Below are 21,114 nucleotides of genomic sequence, written 5' to 3'. Positions count from 1 at the left end.
TTCCAACAGTAAAAGAAACTCTTGTTTTATGTCCTGTGATTGGATCAATGCAATGGTTTCTCGAGATTGAACATTGCACCATTAAAGGAAGCAACAAAAATCTTGTGTATCAGGGCACCAACAGGGAGAAATGTATGTACAAACTGGAGGAATATGATTTTGTCATTACTACGTACTCCACTATCCAGGCTGACTATTGGCCAAAGAAGTCAAAACAAAACAGCAAGAACTCAAAATGGAGTAACGATGGTTTTATTGAAAATTCAGCCTGGGTTGGTGAAAATGTTTTCACAAGGAAGTCAGTTATGCATTCAGTGAAGTGAGAGCGCATCATTTTGGACGAGGCAGGTCATACATACATAAATTCATGCATTAAGTTTTTGTTTTCTTAACCTGACATTTCTAGATACATGGTGATCATTTATTGTTAATGCATATTTTTTCAAGTCGGTCATGTTAACTGCTAAATAATGTGCTTATAGCTATGCTGGTCATTAGAATATGAAGTATCTTGTGGTGATTAGAAAGAAACCTATAGGTTAACTGCTGAATAATCTTAATAATATTTGGGTGCGCACAGGGTAAAAACTCCGCTCCTATGCAATAGCTCGCAAATCACATAGGAGAGGTAACCCGCACTAGGCAAGCCTTGTGCGACGAGCTCGACCCAAAAGGCAAACCCCTTACTTTCGCTGGCAAGGGGTTTCAAACTTGAGACCTCCAACATGGAAGTCTCAAGCTCAAACCACTGGGCCACCATGAAGGGTTCCAAATCATAACATCTTTGCTAATGAATGTTATTATCTTATGTATAAAAGAGAAGAAAGACACAGGTAAAAGAACTCATAGCTACTTATATTATCGAGAATGTTGTCCTTTTCTCCTTTCTACTAGCGTTTCAAATATATTCTTTTGTTTTTCCAAACAAATGTTTTCAATGTTGAGGGTGCACTAATCTCTTGAATCTGGCACAAACAGTTATCATCCCACCCCACCCCAAACTACGTTTTCTTCTAGGTCCTTCAACCAATCAATATGACCCCACATAACCGCTTTTGCTAAAACTCGAGCAATTATCCAGACAACTCATTATAGATCAACTTATAAGTTCTTGGCAGTTTATAGGTTATCGACTTTTATTTATGACCAATAAATATGGATATCTTTACACCATATGTATTTCTTTTATCCTCTATCCCTAGTAAACATTTGACTCTTCCGATATTTAGGAAACAATTGTTCCTCGTTTTCCCTTACTTTCTTTTCTGTTATGGTTCGTTAATGTGCTTACTCAGTTGAACGGGTTGAAATGTAAGAAGATATATCCTTCTCTCTTAAACATATAGAATGTACATAAAAAGAAAAAACACGCTTAGAAATCCTTCCTATATCAAAGTTAAAACTTGACCAAAAACACCACAAAACCAGTAGATTGAAATATAGAGCCTTCTTCCCTTCAATGCACAACAAAAAAACTACACTTAGCAGCTATAATAAAAGAACATCAACTTTGTTCTGTGCTTGTCACTGTGTTTCTGCACTTCAATAGCCAGCAAAAGCTGACCTACCTTTTAGCATTTTTTCCTTTATTTTTTCCCAATCAGATATCAAGTCCTACCATGTGTTCTCTATTTCTCAGATGCTTACTCGCCAAGGGCTTCAAAAAACTAGTTAAATCAAAATGTGGAGAAGCTCACACAACCTTCACCACGAAAGGGATGGATAAAAAAAACCCTACTACTCTGCTAATGAGATCACTTTTTATCAGTGATCGTCTCAAAATTATGCCAAAAAAACCTACTTTTCTTGTCCAGCTTATAGAAAGATATGTAGCCTATATGCTACTCCCACATTGATTCAAACCATTAAAATTAAACAAAGAAATTCTTTTTCCAAACAAACTTACTGATTCAACTGCATAACAAGGCACCATCAAAATCACACCAATCAAAAACATTTGTTCCTGCCAAAACAATTAAAAAAAACAAATAACAAAAAAATCAACTATTTCTCAGATAATCAGATAAACAAATATACATTGAATTCTTCAACTGAGAAAACACAAACCTCAGGATTTTTGTAAGGTACATAGAGAGTGTGAGAGAGATGACAATGAATACTCCAGCAATTAGTGTTGCCCATACAGGAGGTGAGTAACTACTGCTGTGATGATAATGATATGACCCCTTGCATCAGTTACCATTAGGGATTCGGCGAAATTGTTAGACCTAGGACTGTTAATATAGGCTAGCACATCCCATCTGAGTTAACCTAGGGTTTGAATTTGACAGATCAGGTTGGGCTAGTCCATTTTTTGTGCGGGCTAGAAAATGGTTAGTCCAGCCCCAAGTACGTGGGCTACGGGCCGATCCTACTTCTTAAGATAAAATGGCACAGCATAACACCTTATAGATTAAATTAGCAATAAACAGTCCATTTTTAATTTTTTAGCAAAAATAAAGACTTTGTTTTATTTATTTGGCATTGAATAGTTACTTTTATTTTTTTAAAAATAAATAAATAAATAAATATATATATATANTCACTTTTTTATCAGTGATCGTCTCAAAATTATGCCAAAAAAACATACTTTTCTTGTTCAGCTTATAGAAAGATATGTAGCCTATATGCTACTTCCACATTGATTCAAACCATTAAAATCAAACAAAGAAATTCTTTTTCCAAACAAACTTACTGATTCAACTGCATAACAATGCACCATCAAAATCACACCAATCAAAAACATTTGTTCCTGCCAAAACAAATTAAGAAAAAAATCAAATAACAAAAAAAATCAACTATTTCTCAGATAATCAAATAAACAAATATATATAGAATTCTTCAACTGAGAAAATACAAACCTCAGGATTTTTGTAAGGTACATAGAGAGTGTGAGAGAGATGACAATGAATACTCCAGCAATTAGTGTTGCCCATACAGAAGGTGAGTAACTACTGAAAAGGTCATGGATGACCCCATTCAAATGCTCTGATGATAATGATATGACCCCTTGCATCAACTACCATTAGGGATTCGGCGAAATGGTTAGACCTAGTACTATCAATATAGGTTGGCCCATCCCATCTGAGTTTATCTAGGCTTTGAAATTTGACAGATCAGGTTGGGCTAATCCACTTTTTGTGTGGGCTAGAAAATGGTTTGTCCAGACCCAAGTACGTGGGCTACGGACCAACCCTACTTCTTAAGATAAAATGACACATCATAACACCTTATAGATTAAATGAGCAATAAATAGTACATTTTTTATATATATATATATATATTCTCCTTATTTTTCTCAACCACGTTCTTAAAAATTATTGTTTTATCATCCCTATTCTACATCCATTTTTTTTAAATTTTGTCAACAATTTTAAAATAGAGTTCTTTTTTTTTGTCTCCCTATACGTAATTCTCTTCCTAATTTCAACTCTTCTCGTTAATTCAATCTGTTTATGAAAATCAAATTTTTTTATGGATACTTCTAAAAATCATCTTTATTTATGATTTTGTTCTTGTCAAACTAATTGTTGAATTTTATGATTTGTAGAATTGAAATTTTTTCAAATTTGCTTTTGCGAATTAGATTATTCAACCTTTTTTTGTTTTCTTTCTAAAATTCATTTCATATGTAAATTTGCTTCTCTTCTAAATTTTCTCTTATTTTCCTAAATTTACTATGTCTATATAGCTGAATGTTTATTGATTGATCCTTCCAATAATTTTTTTAGATAATTATGTAGCATTTCTTGCCCCATTAATTATGAAATTTCGTCACTTGTGGAATTAAAGTTTTTAAAACTTTTTTTTATGAAAATTCAGATAATAGTTTTTTGAAATTTTTGTTCTCAATTTCATGGGTAAGAAAATCTTCGTAAAAGATCACAATGATGATTTTGATGAATACAACCTAATGTATACTAATAAATTGTAATTTCAATTTAAATTAAAGTATACTAGTTTATTATGTGAATACAAATCACTGAATACACGATGATACGAACTAATGTATATATAGTGCAGTTACCGTATACATAAACAAAATCACATGTACAATTAATGAATACAATTTAGGAAAAATTACCTATATACACATCTTCTTTTTTCATAATTTCCATTAATCCCTACCATTTTTAAAATTTTATAAAATCCTTTATTTTCCTCCTAAAACTAATCAGCCGGATATATAACTCACAACTCCAAAAATCAAAGTTTATCACTTCTTAATTTCACTCCATAAGTCACTCTCCATTTTTGTATCAGTTAATTTCTCAATTACTTTTGAAATTCAAAATCAAGTCTCTATCTTGTCAAAACTGAAGGAATATTGATTGTATTAAAGTATTTTCCTAATAAGGGAATACATGGGAGATATATATAGGAGATATAGGAAGGAGTACTAATCCTAATAGGACTAGGATTAAGGAGTACTAATCCTAATAGGACTAGGATTAGTACACAGTAAATACTAATATTATTTAATACTATCTGTTATTATCCCCCCTCAAGCTGAGCTGAGCGGAAGCGAACGGAAGCTTGGAACTGAGGTAATCGTGCTGTCGGCTCGGAAGAGGCTTGGTGAGAATATCAGCCGGTTGTTCTTCAGTGGGTACATACTGCACAGTCATGGTGCCGGCCTGAACTTCATCGCGAACAAAGAGACAATCGGTATCAACATGCTTCATTCTGGTGTGTAGGACGGAATTCTTGGCCACACAGATGGTTGATTTGTTGTCACAATAGAGAGCAGGAACAGTGTGAGTGGCGCGGAGTTCGCGAAGAATATATGTGACCCACATGGTCTCAGCAGCAAGAAGAGCAAGGGCGCGGTATTCAGCTTCAGTCGAGGACCGAGAGACCTTGGGTTGTTTTTTTGTACACCAGGAGATCAGGTTCGGCCCCAAAAAAACGAGAAACCCCGATGTAGATTTTCTGTCATTTTTATCATTCGCCCAATCTGAATCTGAGAAACCCCGAAGCTCCAAGTCCCCGGGTCGAATGAGTAAACCACGACCAAGAGTGCCAAAAATGTACCTGAGAATGCGTTTTAGACAATGGTAATCATGTTCACTTGGTTGATGCATGCGCTGAGCAACTCGGTTGACAGCAAACTGGATGTCAGGACGGGTAATGGCCAGATACTGTAGAGCCCCAATGAGGCTGCGGAAGTGGGTGATATCGGCAAAGGGGGTGTCGGCTCCATTCGTAGACGAAGAGACTGCCATCGGTGTTGGTTGACTGGTGCATTTTTCCAGTCCAGCTTTCTGCAACAGATCTCGAGCATATTTTGACTGATGAAGAAACAAGCCGCTGCCTGTCCGAGAAACCTCCATTCCCAGAAAATAATGTAACGGGCCAAGGTCCTTCATTTTGAAGGTAGTATGCATAGCTCGAGTGACATCCTGAATGAGAGCTGCAGTAGAGCCTGTAATAATGATATCATCTACATAGACAAGAAGAATGACTGTACCGTGTGCTGAATGTCGAGTAAACAGACTCGTGTCGTGTACGCAACACGTGAAGCCGAGTCCCTGGAGGAACGTTTTCAGACGTGTGTACCAAGCACGGGGGGCTTGCTTGAGCCCATACAGAGACTTCTGGAGTTTGCAAACATGTTGAGGGAAGCGGGGATCAACATAGCCCGGTGGTTGCGTCATGTAGATAGTTTCATCAAGCATGCCATGAAGAAAAGCATTGGAAACATCCAACTGATTGATGAGCCAATTGTTGCGCACGGCGAGTGACAGTACTAGGCGAATGGTTTCCTGCCGAATAACAGGACTGAATGTCTCGGAGTAATCAAGCCCATACTCCTGATTGTAGCCTTTAGCAACCAAACGAGCCTTGTACCTGGAAATACTGCCATCCGCATTGTGTTTAATTTTGTACACCCATTTACAGCCCACTGGGTGCCGCCCATGGGGCTTAGGTACAAGAACCCAAGTTTTCTGATCAGTCAAAGCCTTAAACTCGTCATCCATAGCATGACGCCAATAAGCATTTTTTGAGGCAACAGAGTAGGTTGTTGGTTCACTATCGGGAAGGGGTGTATTTGGTAGTATGGTAGCCTGAAAGGTTTTGGGTTTAAAGATACCGGCTTTGCCACGGGTTAACATGGGATGAGTATTGGGGGGTGGCACGGGCGGTGGTGATTCGGGGGTGGCCGGGAAGGACCCAAAACGGATCGGGCTGGAGATGTTGTGGGTATGGGGTGGTTCGGGTTGGTTGTGAGTGTGGGTGGTGGTTGCGGGTGTATTGTGGGTGACGGTCGAAGGGGTGATGAGGGGTGGTTGGGTAGTGGGTGGAGGTGTGGGGGAAGGTGGTGAGGGACCCTGTGAGTATGTTGGAAAAAGGGGAAGGACGCCAATGAATGATGTATTTGTGGAGGAGGAAATAGACTCGTAGGGAAACTCATTTTCGACAAATTTGACATGACGAGATATGTAGACTTTATGAGTTTGTGGGTCAAGACAGCGATAACCCTTGGAGGTAGGATGATAGCCCAAAAAAATACAAGGACGGGATCGGGGTTGTAATTTGTGAGTAATATGAGGGCGTAGCCAAGGGTAGGCAAGACACCCAAAGACGCGGAGGTTGGTATAATTGGGAAGTTCTTGGTAAAGGAGTTGATAGGGTGATTTGTTGGAGAGAGTGTGACTGGGCATTCTGTTAATGAGGTAGTTTGCGGTGGCTAGAGCTTCTACCCAAAAGGAGACAGGGAGATGAGATTGATGTAGAAGAGTAACCACCGTTTCAATGAGATGGCGATGCTTACGCTCAGCCACCCCATTCTGTTCGGGAGTGTATGGACAGGAGGTTTGATGTATAATTCCCAGGGATTGCAGAAACTGGCCAAAGATGTTATTGACATATTCCTTTCCATTGTCACTTCGAAAAAGTTTAACATGAGAATTGAATTGTGTTTTGACCATTTTTTCAAAAGTGACAAAGGTGGTGTATGCCTGTGATTTGTGTTTTAGTGGGTACAACCAAGTGTATTTTGTAAAATCATCCACAAAACAAATATAATAGCGAAAACCAGCAAATGAAGGAACAGCAGTAGGACCCCATAGGTCAGAATGAATAAGTTGAAAAGGTGCAGTTGTACGCTTCTCAGATAAAGTAAAAGGTAATTTATGAGATTTAGCAATTGAACAGGAGTCACAATTGTTTACATGAATGGAAGAAAAACCTAATTGAGACATTAAAGAATTTATTATTTGAGTAGACGGGTGACCCAGACGACTGTGCCACAACAGACTGTGGCCATCAGCCGAAAGAGCCACCGGAGCCACAGGAACGCTTTCTGAAACTGGGTGGGCAGACGAACTTGTGCCAGGAAGAACGTACAGACCATGCTCACAGGGGCCCTGAAAAATCACCCTCTTGGTAGTATTGTCTAGGATCTGAAAATCATTAGAGGTGAACAAGAGTGAGCAATTATTGTCTTTTGTGAATTGGTGAACTGAAAGGAGATTGGATTTAATAGAAGGGACGTGGGTAAGGTTACCTAGGTGAAAGATAGCGGTGGGGGTTTTAATGGTACCCGTGCCAGTGTGAGAAATATTAAGGGACTCACCGTTGCCAACAGTAATACCATTGGAGCCATGATATGGATTTGGAGCGTTAAGCTTGGATAGATCAGAAGTAACGTGCATGTTGGCCCCAGTATCCAACAGCCATTCAGAGGAAGGGCCGGCTTGAGATGCATAATTGGCACGGTTATCACTATTTCGGCTCTCCTCATACCGAAACCAGCAACGAACAGCGGTGTGTCCTGTTTTCTGACAGATTTGACAAGTTGGACGATCCCGCTCGTAAGTGCCCTGCCCGCCGCTGGAAGATGACTGCCCGCCGCTGCCGAAGGAGTGCAGGCTGTTGTTGCTGCCGTGCTGCTGACCATCGTACGGCGGACGACTGCCCTGCCGACCGCCGCGCCCGCGGCCTCCGCTGTTTCTGCCGTAGCCGCCGCGGCTCCCCTGCCGGCCGCCACCACGCCCCCCGCGATAGTTCTGGCTTGCGGTGAGGGCGGTGGCCGGCTCCATAACAGCGGCTTCTCGGAGAAGAAGTTTGCTCTCCAGATCCACGTTGATTTCTTCACTTTTTAGCCACGAGGAGAGAGTAGCCAGGTCAACGGGCGTTGGACTGATGCGAACTGCCTGTTTAATGGAGGAGTAAGCTGATGGGAGCCCCCGAACGACGCACATGACGAGATCTTTTTCGGGAATGATTTCGTTCACGGTGTCGAGGGCTGTGATGATGGTGGAGACCTCGTCTAAATACTCCGCCATAGTTTTCGTGCCTTTGGTAATTGTGTGGAGACGATCACGCAATTGAAAAATATGAGAGTGGGAAATTGATGCATAGCGTGTTGCGAGGGCCGTCCACAGGGCTGAAGCAGTTGTGTAGGATCGGACGTGTTTCTGAACCGTGGGAGAGATGACCGCAATCAAACATGATCGGATCTGGCCATCCACGGCTTTCCAGGCGGCATGGGCCGGATTGGTTTTTTCTGATTTGTCCGTGGCGGTGATGACTGCCGGCGGCGGTTCTGTGCTTCCATCGACGTATTTGAGAAGGTAATTGGCCTCAAGGGCTGTAAGAACGGTGATTTTCCATGTAGGGTAATTTATGTCTGATAATTTTTCGGGAATCAGGGCATGAAGATGCCTGAGAAGGAGTTTAACGCCAGAAGGAAGTGAATCGAGAGGATCCACCTCGGTTGTCATGGCTGCCGCCGCCCAAGAGAAGAGAGGGAACGATCGGTGCCCTAAAGAGAGAAAAAAAAACCCAGAGAAAAGAAGATCTAGGTTTTCTGGCTCTTGATACCATGAAGGAATATTGATTGTATTGAAGTGTTAACCTAATAAGGGAATACATGGGAGATATATATAGGAGATATAGGAAGGAGTACTAATCCTAATAGGACTAGGATTAAGGAGTACTAATCCTAATAGGACTAGGATTAGTACACAGTAAATACTAATATTATCTAATACTATTTATTTAATACTATCTGTTATTAAAAACTAATTCAACATGAAATGGGCAACTTGTTCATCTCTTCAAATTGTCTGTTCATCCTTTTTTTTTTCTTTCTTCTTCAAACATTGAAATGCATCATCTTTTAGTCTTGCTTTTATACAATTAAACTCAAACAACACTCTTCATGTTTTTTTAATTTCGAAGATATTATTTGGGTTGAAAACAGATCAAAAAACTGCACGACTCATTAATAGCGAAAGTAAACATTGAGAAGTTGAAGATAGAGCATGTAATATCGAATTTGATGTGAGACGAAAAGCATTGTTATTATGTGTGAACAACAAAGGGGGACGAGAGGAGATGGACATATCAAATGGTTCATTCTTAGTCGAAGATTGATAACTTCTCTATTCAAGAAATTCTCAAAAAATGGTGAGGTGCGAGTTTGCCGAATCTGCAGAAAATTCATCAATTCTAAATAAAAATTATATATCAAATGGTATTTTTTTTAAAAAAATATCAATTTTTGTATATTTTTTTTGTTGGTAAATCATGAATGACCCATAAACGAAAAATTCATGTTTCATATTGTAATCTATCAGTATTTAAGTGTAATCAGTTAATATGTTGATCTTGTTCTATCGATTGTCGAATGTGTTTCAGTTAGCTAATCAAATAGTGATACATTAATGAAAATATAATGTGTCATATTATAATGTATCAATATTTATGTATAATTAGTTGATACACTAAATCCTAATTTTGTTCATTATTTTGAGGAGTTGTTGTAATTTTCTGAAATTATTGATACAAAATAATGTTTAATAGTGTATCATTCAAAACATGTATTTTTCAGTACGTATCAGACACAAAAATTTATGAAAATGTATATGATACAAACATAATATAAATGACAAGTTACTAATTTAACTCTACTTCTTTGTTTATATCATGTTTAAGGGTTGAACAATTTTTGTATCATGATCAACTGGAGGGCATTTTGTATCATGTGTGGAGTTGTTGTAATTATGTGAAATTATTGATACAAAAATTTCAACATTCGAGTTGATTATCTTGCACAAGATATGAAACATTATTATAGAGATACATACTAAAAAGGCAAAGTCAGATTATGTTAGCGATAAAGATGATACTCTAAGCTCAAAGATCGCTTCATTCTACCGCATCAAGATGATTTGATTCTTGTCGAATAGCTATTATGTACCAATGAATAGACACCCTTCGATGTTTTGTGTCTTTTTTAAGACAATTTTACCTAGGCTTTATAGTGTTACTCTAAAAACCGTTTCATGTCATTTTTTGAATTTGAATTTGAATTTTTTTTGTTAATGATTATTTTATATAAATTTTATATTTTGTGTTTTAATGATAGTGTTGTTGATACAGAACATATCATGATACTTAAATCTTTCAGATTATTCATTTGAAGTTCAGAAATATAAGTATCAGATTCATTACTAAGTTTAATCAATTGTATAAAAAGAAAAATGGTGTTTGTTTGAATATTACGTGTATAGGTGTTTCCCACCTATTAAACATGATACAAAAGGAAAATTTAGAAACACATAATCAATCTTTCACTTCATATATATGATACATTAGATATGAGCTTTATCAATGCATATAAATTACATTATTATGTATCAGATTCACATAAGTTATTATTAAATAACTTAGATATGAGTTTTATCAATGCTTATAGATTCACATAAGTTAATTATGTATCAAATAAATCATTCACACACAAAATTAAACTATTTTTAAAAATTAAAAATAGTAAAACTCACATATATTGTATAGATACTTCACATTATTAACAATTCAAACTACTTTATTGAAATATAACAGTGCAAAATTCATATAATTGAAAATTTGTTCAACATGAACATGAATGTCTTATACAAATTGAATGATTCACTTTCTCTTGGAAAAAAAAGTACAAGTCCTACGATTGTGATATTCTTGTCCACAACAATTCGTGTATCTCGACTTTTGAAACGGTTAGATACATGTATCTTGCCCTTAATGATGCATGTAGCTCGCAATCAAAATATGATATTGAAAGTAATGTTACAAACTATCTTGAATCTTAGTAATGAGGATATAAAGTAGTGAAATTTATGTATAATGTATCTGATACATATTTACTGCAATGTAGTAATCAGAACAGTAAGGATGCATATATGTAACATCTTGCTCTTGAAAACAGCAATTGTGTGTGCATATGGTATTTCGTCTAGTTGAAATCTTTCATAATACATATTTTTCGCTCAAGGCTAATAATGTATGTTCTTCTAGATTCATAAACCAAAATGATAAATACAGGCGATGCAACAACCTGCAATAAGTCTATGATACAGTAGATGAAATATCATTTTTGATGTTTTTGAAGCAAGACTGATCAAAGTTTTTTTGATGGTTGAAGGATTGACAAACATGAAAAGCTTGAGTTCTGATCGAGGAAAATTGAACATGACAAAGAACTTGATGACATCCCAACTAGTAAGACATCCATCTCTCTGTACCAAATTAACAACCCCGTCATTTAAAAATAATATATTTTTGCTCTTGTTTGAATAAAAACACTAAAAAGTATTACCAGAATCGGCAAAATTGAACCATTTTTGATAGATCTTCTTGTGTTCTTTGGAACATAGATTAATGGGGCTTTGATAGATCGCCGGATGTATCCAATGTGCCTCTCCAACCATCTTGTTTGTTGTATCAATGACATATTTGAGATTCCATCACGTTTGTAACTTTCATAACTCACTTCGTTCACCTAAAATTTTGAATATCTCAACAAAATTCATATATTCATCTTGTATCAACAATTTTTTTGAGTTTTTTTGAATCACTTTTTCGACATTAATCATTGTTCAATGGAAAAGATGTAAATGTAAAATTTAAATTGTGAATTTGGTACCTATTGGGATATGGACTTATAAGAATCAGTTAGACAGTAATCAAGGACATAAAATAAGAAAAAATATATTTTACGCGCATTAATCAAGGAAATTAAAATATGTAAAAATAAAATTTACTTGATCTGCTCCTTTTAAGCGCAACTAGAAGTTGTTTTGCAATGTATCAAATATAATGTATCCAAACGGCAAGTATGTATCTAGTTGCCTCTTTTTTTAAGTCATTTTTGTAAATTGAAAATTAGTAGGGATAGGATGTAATTTGAATCTCACACTATGGGATTTCTATAATTTATACTAAAATTTATATATGTGTCATATTAATCACATTCTTGTATTCATTGTAGTAATAACTAATACGTATAATTGATGGTAATAATATTCTTATGTATACAATATAAAATTTATATATACATGCTATTATTACTGTATACATCAATAAAATTTACACATTTATTTATTCTTTTTATGTATACATTATATAACCGCAACTTTAATTATTGTATAATTTATGCATATGTATTATTACAGTTTCTAATAAAATGTTATTTAATATTATTTGATTAATTATTATCGATTGTGTGATAATTAGTACACGTTAGAGCATAAATAATAAATTTTCTCTCCTTAAAAGTAGTCACAATCTTTTAATAAGTTATTTAAATAATTTTAAAAAATTTATTCCTTAAAAGTTTTTGTAACCTTTTTTTAATAGGTTAATTAATAAATATATATATTTCACCTCTTAAAAGTAGGCAATCGGTTTTCTAATAAACTAATTATTTTGTTTGGTAAAAAAATAATTCATAAAATTGCAATCAAATATATTATTATGTTTTTATAAATTGCACTACTATTTTTTTCTAATACACGATTAAATAAAGTTGAGTTTGAGAATTTAAAGAAATTGAAAAGTTAACTTCCTAATTATAAGAGTTATAAACAAGGAGAAAAAATAATTCCACATCTCCTTAATTAATGGAGGTTGGTTGCACATGATTAAAGAAAAAAACTATAAAAAGTTGATTTTATTTCTTAAAACTATTTCTCAGATAATCAGATAAACAAATTTACATAGAATTCTTCAACTAAGAAAACACAAAACTCAGGGTTTTTGTAAGAAGAGAGATGTTCAAAGAGAGTGTGAGAGAGATGACAATGAATACTCCAGCAATTAGTGTTGCCCATACAGGAGGCGAGTAACTATTGAATAGGTCATGGTTGACTGTTATGAATGGGCCGAGGCCTTTTATATCAAAACAGCCCAATATCATATAAAGGGGTTATGTGTGGGATCCACGATAATAAATAGCACATTCTAGAGAAAATAGGGTTATGCAAATTGTGAAGAAAAGAATCTTATTTCTCTCCTCGCCATTTTATCGTTTAAGCTTCTCATCTGTATTCTTATCTTTTATCTTTTTGTTACTTGTAATTTCAGTATTTTCATCTAAATTCAATAATTTTGAGTATTGTAATCGAGTTATAGTTTTTATTAATATAGTGATTTTTTGGGTTTGTTACAATGACCCGATTCAAATGATCCGATGATAACAATATTACCCCTTGCATCGATTTAGGGGCTTGCCGGAAACCCTGATTTCCCCCGATGGTCGCAGTTCATATGATTTTTTTTCTCCGGTTGAATTTCTGTCAATATGTTACAGTAATATTTTAAAAAATTGGGCAAAATGGTGTGGTACACATTGTACATGTATGCATTTGTATTCAGAACCTTTATATTTGTTTTATACACATGTTCTTTTTCTCTTTTTTCTCTTTCCTAAATTAGAAATGACATCGTGCAAAAGAATGAGAACAAATGAGCAAAGGAACATTGAAAAAATTGGTGCAATACCCAAATTTATGAAAGGAATATGTCTAATGAGTATCTTGAACTCTTTTTGTTGTTAAAATTGTTGGCAATTTTAGTGCTCCATCTTTAAAATCTGTTATTGTTCTTGATTTGTCTTTCTTTTCCATTTTCTAGGGTAAAGTGATAAAGATCCGGTAGTTTTTGAAGGACAAAAGTAATTCTTGAATGTACATTGGTTGAAGTATATATGTTGGATAAAATTGTGTATAAATATTATAATATATTGAATTATTTAATGGTGATTCATTGGCATCCATGGAGAAAATTGGTTTATATGTGTTGGTCAAGTGATATGAAGATGAACATGGAGTGATAAAGAAGAAAAAGATAATTTATTTTCAAAAATTAAATAATAAGTGATGTATCGTACAAAATTTGATGTGGGTGATGACATGCAATTTTTATTGTGCGTTTGAAGTTCACACGATGCCAAAGAGATTTAAGATGACAAGTTTCATTGAGTTCAAGGGTTCAGTTTGTAAATGATCAAGTAAAAGGGTTCAAAATACAAACTCATACAAGTAAAAATGAGTTTAAAAGACAAACTCATACAAGTAGAATTTAATGAAAGCACCAGTAGATGGTCTCATATACGGGTAGAGTAGTCTTCCACAAAGATGATATTGTAGTTAACTTCTATTATGCTTTTGAAAGGTTGGTCCAGATCTCTTTCTCGGGTCGACACACTCATAATTCGAGAGAGTTTAGACTTGTAAGGGACGATATTGCCTTTGAGAAAAATTTGGTTTATTTGCCTTGACGATGTGAATTCTGATGCACTTTATTGCAAAGGAAGTTAAGATGAAGGAAGCAATAAGAACGATTTAACAATTGATGAAGCTAAGGAAACACTCTTTGAACAGATCAAATTACACCATACAGCCTACGGGCAAACGTCAGAACACAGTAGAGAATTTCACTGGGAATTAAACAAAAGGAATAGAGAACATTAACAGGCTTTCTGAGCTATCTATCAGCCTCTCANGGTAAAATTGTAATTCAACTTTTAACTTTTTTTGTTCCCACTTATAATAATATATGATATGATTGATACTTCTGTTTCAACACTATAGCCAACTTGTCAATATCTGGTAGAATATATATATTTGAACCAAAGGAAACATATATATTTTTGTCACAACACATATGCAACTAGCTGATGTGTTGACAAAAGCGTTGAGTGGAACTCGAGTTGATTACCTTTGTAACAAGCTGGACATGACCAATATCTATGCTCCAGCTTGAGGGGAGTGTTAGAGAATCATAAATTATATGTTTCCTTGTAAGCTGATTCTTCGGGATTTAGATATGTACTTACCTAAGTTAGTATTTTCTTTACTTGTATTTAAATCATTGATACTTCTGTTTCAACACTAATATTGAAAAAATATTTGTAAGTTAGTCCAGGCTTCTATCTCTTTCAAGCTACACTATGATTTTCTGGAAACACTTTAGCTACACTATGATAAAGCCTTATAATATTCTGGAAATTGTACTATTTTGTGTTTGACAAAAAAAGTTTTAGAAAACAAATGAAACATAAGCTTGACCCACGGACTCACTGACCCCTCTATTAACACATAAACTCCATGCAACATAAAAGCAAATGACAGAACGCTTCATACAGAACAAAGAAATGTCAATTGGTTTGCCAAACCGAAGAAATAGAACATATCAAAAGTCCTAATACAACAGGGACATCAAGTCCTCGTTTGTTAGCTTTCCTGAGGCCTCTGAAGAACCACCAATTGTCCTGCAATCAGAGGAAAAACATACAGTTAAGAAAAAAATGGTTTTCTAGAGAATGAGCAGCAGAAGGGAGCAAAGAAGGAACCAAACAAAAGATTGACAATAACTTGCAAGGGGAAACCATCAAAATATTTAATTTTTGTCAGAACATATATGCAACTATGTAGACGACTATAAGAAAAAACACTTGCCCTTCAAAAAGTAATTTCTTCTTCTCTTGTAACTCTAAGATTCTCTCTTCAGTTGTATTCTCAATCACAAATCTCACAATCCTGCAAATTTGAAAACAACAATAAGCTCTATTCAATGGCATCCAAAGCAGAAGAAATACAACACACACATGACTGGTTTATATTGCCCTATTCGATGGACTCTATCCTGGGCTTGCTGCTCCACTGCAGGATTCCACCAAGGATCCATTATGAAAACCTAGCAAAGATCAAGAGATGAAACATGTGCTTGTTCAACCGATAAATACAAGTCATCATTGTATATCCAAATTAAAAATGAACCTGAAGAGTGGAAGGAATGCAACACTATATATGCACAAGCCTTAAGAATTTAGAGCGGTTCATAGAGAAAAAAAATAGATCCTTACATGTGATGCAACTGTAAGATTGAGGGCAACACCTCCAGTCTTTAAGCTCATAAGCAATATCTTGCAATTTGCATCCTCAGTGAATCTTTTAAGTACAGCATCTCTTGCGGCAATAGACATGGATCCAACTAATTGAATACAATTGATGCCACACAACTGTATACACACAATACAAGTTGTTAGTCTGGAAAGAAGAGAAAGTACGAAGGAGAAAGTACATTTATGTCTTACCTCAAGAGAATACTGTATCAGATCCAAAAACGCTGTGAACTGGCTAAAAACTATTCCTTTTGCAGAACAGTCTCTTTGAAACATGTCGCTAATTTCTTCCTTCTACATTCAATAAAAGTAAAAAATGAGCTATGTTTGAAGAAATTAGAGTTGTTTACAGAGAAAGAAAATACAAGATCACGAGCTCACACTCCTTGCTCTCCTTGTGAAAAGGAAATAAACCCATAAAACAAAGAAAAAAAGCAAGCTGAGGAGAATATGATGAATGCAATTGCATACCAAAGCTTCTATTTTAGTGCTTGTCTTGAATTTATCAAGCTGAATTTTATTCAATATACTTGAAGACCTAAACCCTTTGACAGCAGGTTTAGAACTAGAATCTCCCTTATCTTTATTTCCAGTGAAGTCAAATGCGAGGGGTTTGGTACATGAAGGGCATGTCGCTTCCATTACTCCTTCATCTAAATCTATCATACACGCCCTGCAAAACACGTGCCTACAACAAGTAACCTGCAAAAATCAAAAATAGGACCACAGTTCAAAGAAGACTCTGTCTAATGTATTAGGATTTTATACTAGAAGTACTTTTGCCCCTAGAAAGAGAGTATAACAAATGCTCATCCACTTCATGAGAACTCCAACAATTTTTCGAGCTCCAAAGATAGTAAATGGCATTTAAAGAGTGTACATACAATAGTCAGGCTCGCAATGAGCAATTGAACGGTGCTCGATGCTCTTGGACCTTGAACGATCAGCATAAAAATAATTTAATAATTGCAGAGAAGCAGAGAGCTATCAAAAATTGAACTTCAGCTCAGTAACATGTTTGGTATTCCTTTCTTCACTCTTTTCCTATTTCTTTGTATGGGGGAGGGAGTGGGTAGAGGTGCGCAAACTCACTACTGGATCTTCCACTGCATCATGACATAAGTGACATGATTGTTCAACATCTCCAGCCTTTTTATTTCCACTAGCCAATTCTTTTCTAGAGTACATCACAAGGTAGCGATGATCAGCTGCCTGCCAATTAAAGAAAGACATTATATTGGTCATACATTTTCTGCAATCAAATTTGGGTGATGACCCATAGTAAGAAAAATATATTTAAGAGAGGCGATTTCAGACTTTAGACAAAGCAAAAGAAAGGTCAGTGTCTGTATTTGCGCTCATAGAATAGAGGGACAAGAAAATGATACCTTTAGCAGTCGTATGATAAGTCTTCCATAGTCCAATCTTTACACCAATATTACATATTTGAGCAGTGAAAAAATGATACTCGTGGTACGTGGTCCCATAATTTACTTGACCAAATTTTTGACAACCAACTTTTTTGGTAAAGACCAAATTGAATTAAATATCCATTGTTATGTTCTAACTACTCAACCAACCCCCCAGCCACTAAACTGAAAAATGGATAACTCGATTTAGAAAGCTTAGCACTAAAAGCAGCCACATAAAAGTGAAGCAACAAAGAGAGACATTGAGAAAACAAAAAACAAGAAGATGGGTGCAATCATCCATTACAATTATCAAGCATATATCCTTGTCTTGGTACCTGCCGTAGGCGTGTGATCATAGCAAAAACGTGAGCATAGTTATTCATCAGAATTCCATCCTCGACATATCTGCACCAAAATACAAAATGTGGATACAGTTATAAATAAAAGTATCCTTGCTCCCTAACTTTTTGGCAGGTAATGGCACAAATGATTAAAGAATTTTATGGGAAGAAAAAGATGTATAAGATCTTAAGTTAAAAAAACGCAATATGTTCAATAACTATTTAAGAACAAGCAATTATAGGAAATAGATTTAATGCAAGTAATCCATGCGTAAGCAAGAGAACGGGATATACAGCAAAAATAAAAAACAACAATGAACCAGCAAATTGGTGCAGCTGGAGCCAAGAAAGTTACCAAAGAATAAGAGCTCGAGTTTGAAAAATACCTATCGAGCTGTTCTCGACTTCTATTGTGCAATGACTTGTAGTAGTTAAATTCATCCACGTCCAAAGAGTTTTTTCTCATAAAAACCTGAACCCAAAAATAGTAACCAATAATAGAAGATTCTTATCGAAATTGAAGCACACGACACTACTGCAAGACAGAACTTACATTCTTCATGGGAAGTGAAAGATCAACAACTCTTTCCTTTTTGGTACGTCTTAGCATTATGCTTTTCAGAATTTTGTGCTTCAACAAAATCATAGCATCTCCATGCATCCTCTCGGACATGTACCGCTTATTCGCTGAAGGTTTTTCAATATACTAGAGAAAAGAAAAAAGAAGATGTTTAAACTTTACTATGTCAGCAAAAAGATGAACCTCAAAAATATGTATATCATTAACTGTTAACTTACTTTCTTCCACCATAGGAAGTGGCATCCACGTCGGCAAGGCCAGGGACGGCACTGTGGGCATTTATCAGAGAAGCTGTAGAATTTATCAAAGAGCACAAGATATTTCATAAGTAAAAATTGTTTGAGAAGCAAAAGTATAATAATATAAAGTAAAATAGATTTTGAGCCATTTTGTCTTTCATACTTAGGGATCGGAACAAGGATTTAGAAAAAGAATATTTGTGTCTACCTTAAATCAAGTCCGCTGCAATTACAATTTTCGCAAAAGTAATAAGCATAAGGAGTAACTTGTAAAAAACGGACCTGTATTGAAGTAAAGAATATAATTAACCTCAGAACTATAAAAAGTAAAGAAAATGTAGTGAATCCAGCAGAAGTTAACTTACAAGTGAGTACAATTCTCCAATGCAGTTTTGCAGGGGTGTACCAGTTAAGGCCCACTTATAAGAAGATTCTAAAGCAAGAACCGCTTTTGTGGTGGCATTGCTTACAGATTTGATTTGATGAGCCTATGCCACAGGAGTTCAATCAGTTAAGAACATTGCAGATAATAGATCATACGTTACCACCAAAGTGATGAAATTGAGTAGTTCTACTCTCAGAGGCTAGTTCATGCGTTACCACCAAAGTGATGAAGCTAGACAAGGCACAAACTACATGCAGCATTGTTCATCATGAAGATAGAAAATGAATTTCACGTGATGAGCAGTTAAGCAAAGCAAAGAACTTTAGGACAGAGATAAATTTCGTGCTCTTACAATTTGCTGAGTTTTAATAGCTGGACATATTTACACCTACATTATTCAGCAGTTAACTGTATAGGCTTCTTCATAGCCACCACAAGATCTTAGCTGATCTGACATTATTCATCAGTTAACGGCATAGGTTTCTTTATAATCACTAGCTCATTAAAAGTTCACCATACCAATCTCCACATTTACAACTCTATAACATGACTTGAAAAACAGCAAATGAACCAAGAATCTGTGAACATATGACTTGCCTCGTCCAAAATGATACGATCCCACTTCACTGAATGCAGAACTGACTTCCTTCTGGACATATCTTCAGCAACACTGACTGAATTATCACTAGAACCATCGTCACACAATTTTGAGTTCTTGCTCTTCTGCTTTGACTTTTTTGGCCTATAGTCAGCCTGGATAGTGGAGTATGTCGTAATGACAAAATCATATTCCTCCAGGTTGGACGTAAATTTCCCCCTGTTGGTGCCATGATAAAGAAGAATTTTGTTGCTGTCTTTAGTGGTGCAATTTTCAATCTCTCGGAACCATTGCAATGCTCCAATCGCAGGACATACAACAAGAGTTCCTTTTACTGTTGGGAGTTCCTGGGAAGTACTTGGTGAAGACGACAATGTACTGGAAGCACTAGCTGCTTTCTTTAATTCACGTTGAGCAAGCACAAGTGCTATGGCTTGAACCGTCTTCCCCATTCCCATTTCATCAGCAAGAATACCCCCCTTGAATGTAGATTCTTCTTGCTTTATTGACCAAGCCAACCACTCCTTTTGGTACCTCAAAAGCGGCAAGATCAAATCTGATGGTGGCTCAGCAGTTTCAGCAAGCGAGATGTTATCAGAATTATCTGAATAATTCTTAAGAATGACTTCATCCATTTCTTCTTCCACTGTCTCCCATTTCAAAACTGATCCCCTTTGCTTTTGTACTTTCTCACGATTGTCTTTCCAGAATTTGACACGGCGTCTTTGATCCGCATCCGTACCTTCACCCCTTTCGTCTTCAGTAAAACAAGAACAATTATCAATTTAACTAGAAAATTACACACGCTATTCATAGCATTTAACATTTCAATATAAGAAATTTGATAGCAATAGGAGACAATCAAAGATAACAGTCACCATTAGGGCATTCCAATTTACACATTTCAAAATCATCCAATTTTACACCAGAAAATCAACATCTTCAGAAGAATAAAACAAAGACGAAGACGAAGATGAAGAACCTGGAATTCGAAGATCCATTTTCCGAGAAAGCAGAGAGAAATTAAGAAGCTGAGTTGAAAATTGAAAAATTGAGCGGGAAGGACTATTTATATAGAACACAATTGAAATTAATCTAACTGATTAACAAATTATAACCGCCATAAACTAATTTGATGACGTGTCAAAAGTTGCTGACATGTCAAGTGAGCTGATAATGAATGGTATTTAAGGAATGAATATAAAATAATTCCCTTTAATTTGTGATTAGTTCTTTTTATGTTTAGAGTCTGATATCCATGTCAAAAAAATTGTTGTTGCCTTTGACAAAATGATAACGGGGCTTTGGGATAAGTATATTTTTCATTATTTAATTTTATTTTCAATCTAAACGGTAAAAAGTTAATT

General features: G+C 35.6%; 1 protein-coding gene across 1 annotated transcript; it reads right to left on the bottom strand.

Annotated features, from left to right (window-relative positions):
- Positions 1 to 15,379: 15,379 nt before the first annotated feature.
- Positions 15,380 to 20,748, bottom strand: LOC107025229 (ATP-dependent helicase rhp16-like). Its single transcript, XM_027918536.1, has 15 exons — positions 20,730 to 20,748; positions 19,747 to 20,504; positions 19,130 to 19,252; positions 18,973 to 19,046; positions 18,744 to 18,816; positions 18,499 to 18,651; positions 18,332 to 18,417; positions 17,940 to 18,009; positions 17,285 to 17,404; positions 16,664 to 16,894; positions 16,385 to 16,486; positions 16,154 to 16,309; positions 15,896 to 15,984; positions 15,747 to 15,827; positions 15,380 to 15,559 (listed from the first exon to the last, which is right to left on the bottom strand). The coding sequence occupies exons 1-15, from the start codon at positions 20,746 to 20,748 to the stop codon at positions 15,490 to 15,492; spliced, it is 2,205 nt and encodes a 734-aa protein (XP_027774337.1). The 3' UTR covers positions 15,380 to 15,489.
- Between the last annotated feature and the right edge of the window lie 366 nt (positions 20,749 to 21,114).

This window comes from Solanum pennellii, chromosome 7, assembly GCF_001406875.1.
Source record: "Solanum pennellii chromosome 7, SPENNV200".
NCBI lineage: Eukaryota > Viridiplantae > Streptophyta > Magnoliopsida > Solanales > Solanaceae > Solanum > Solanum pennellii.
Note: the sequence above shows the minus strand (reverse complement) of the source record. Positions and strands in the feature narration are given on the sequence as shown.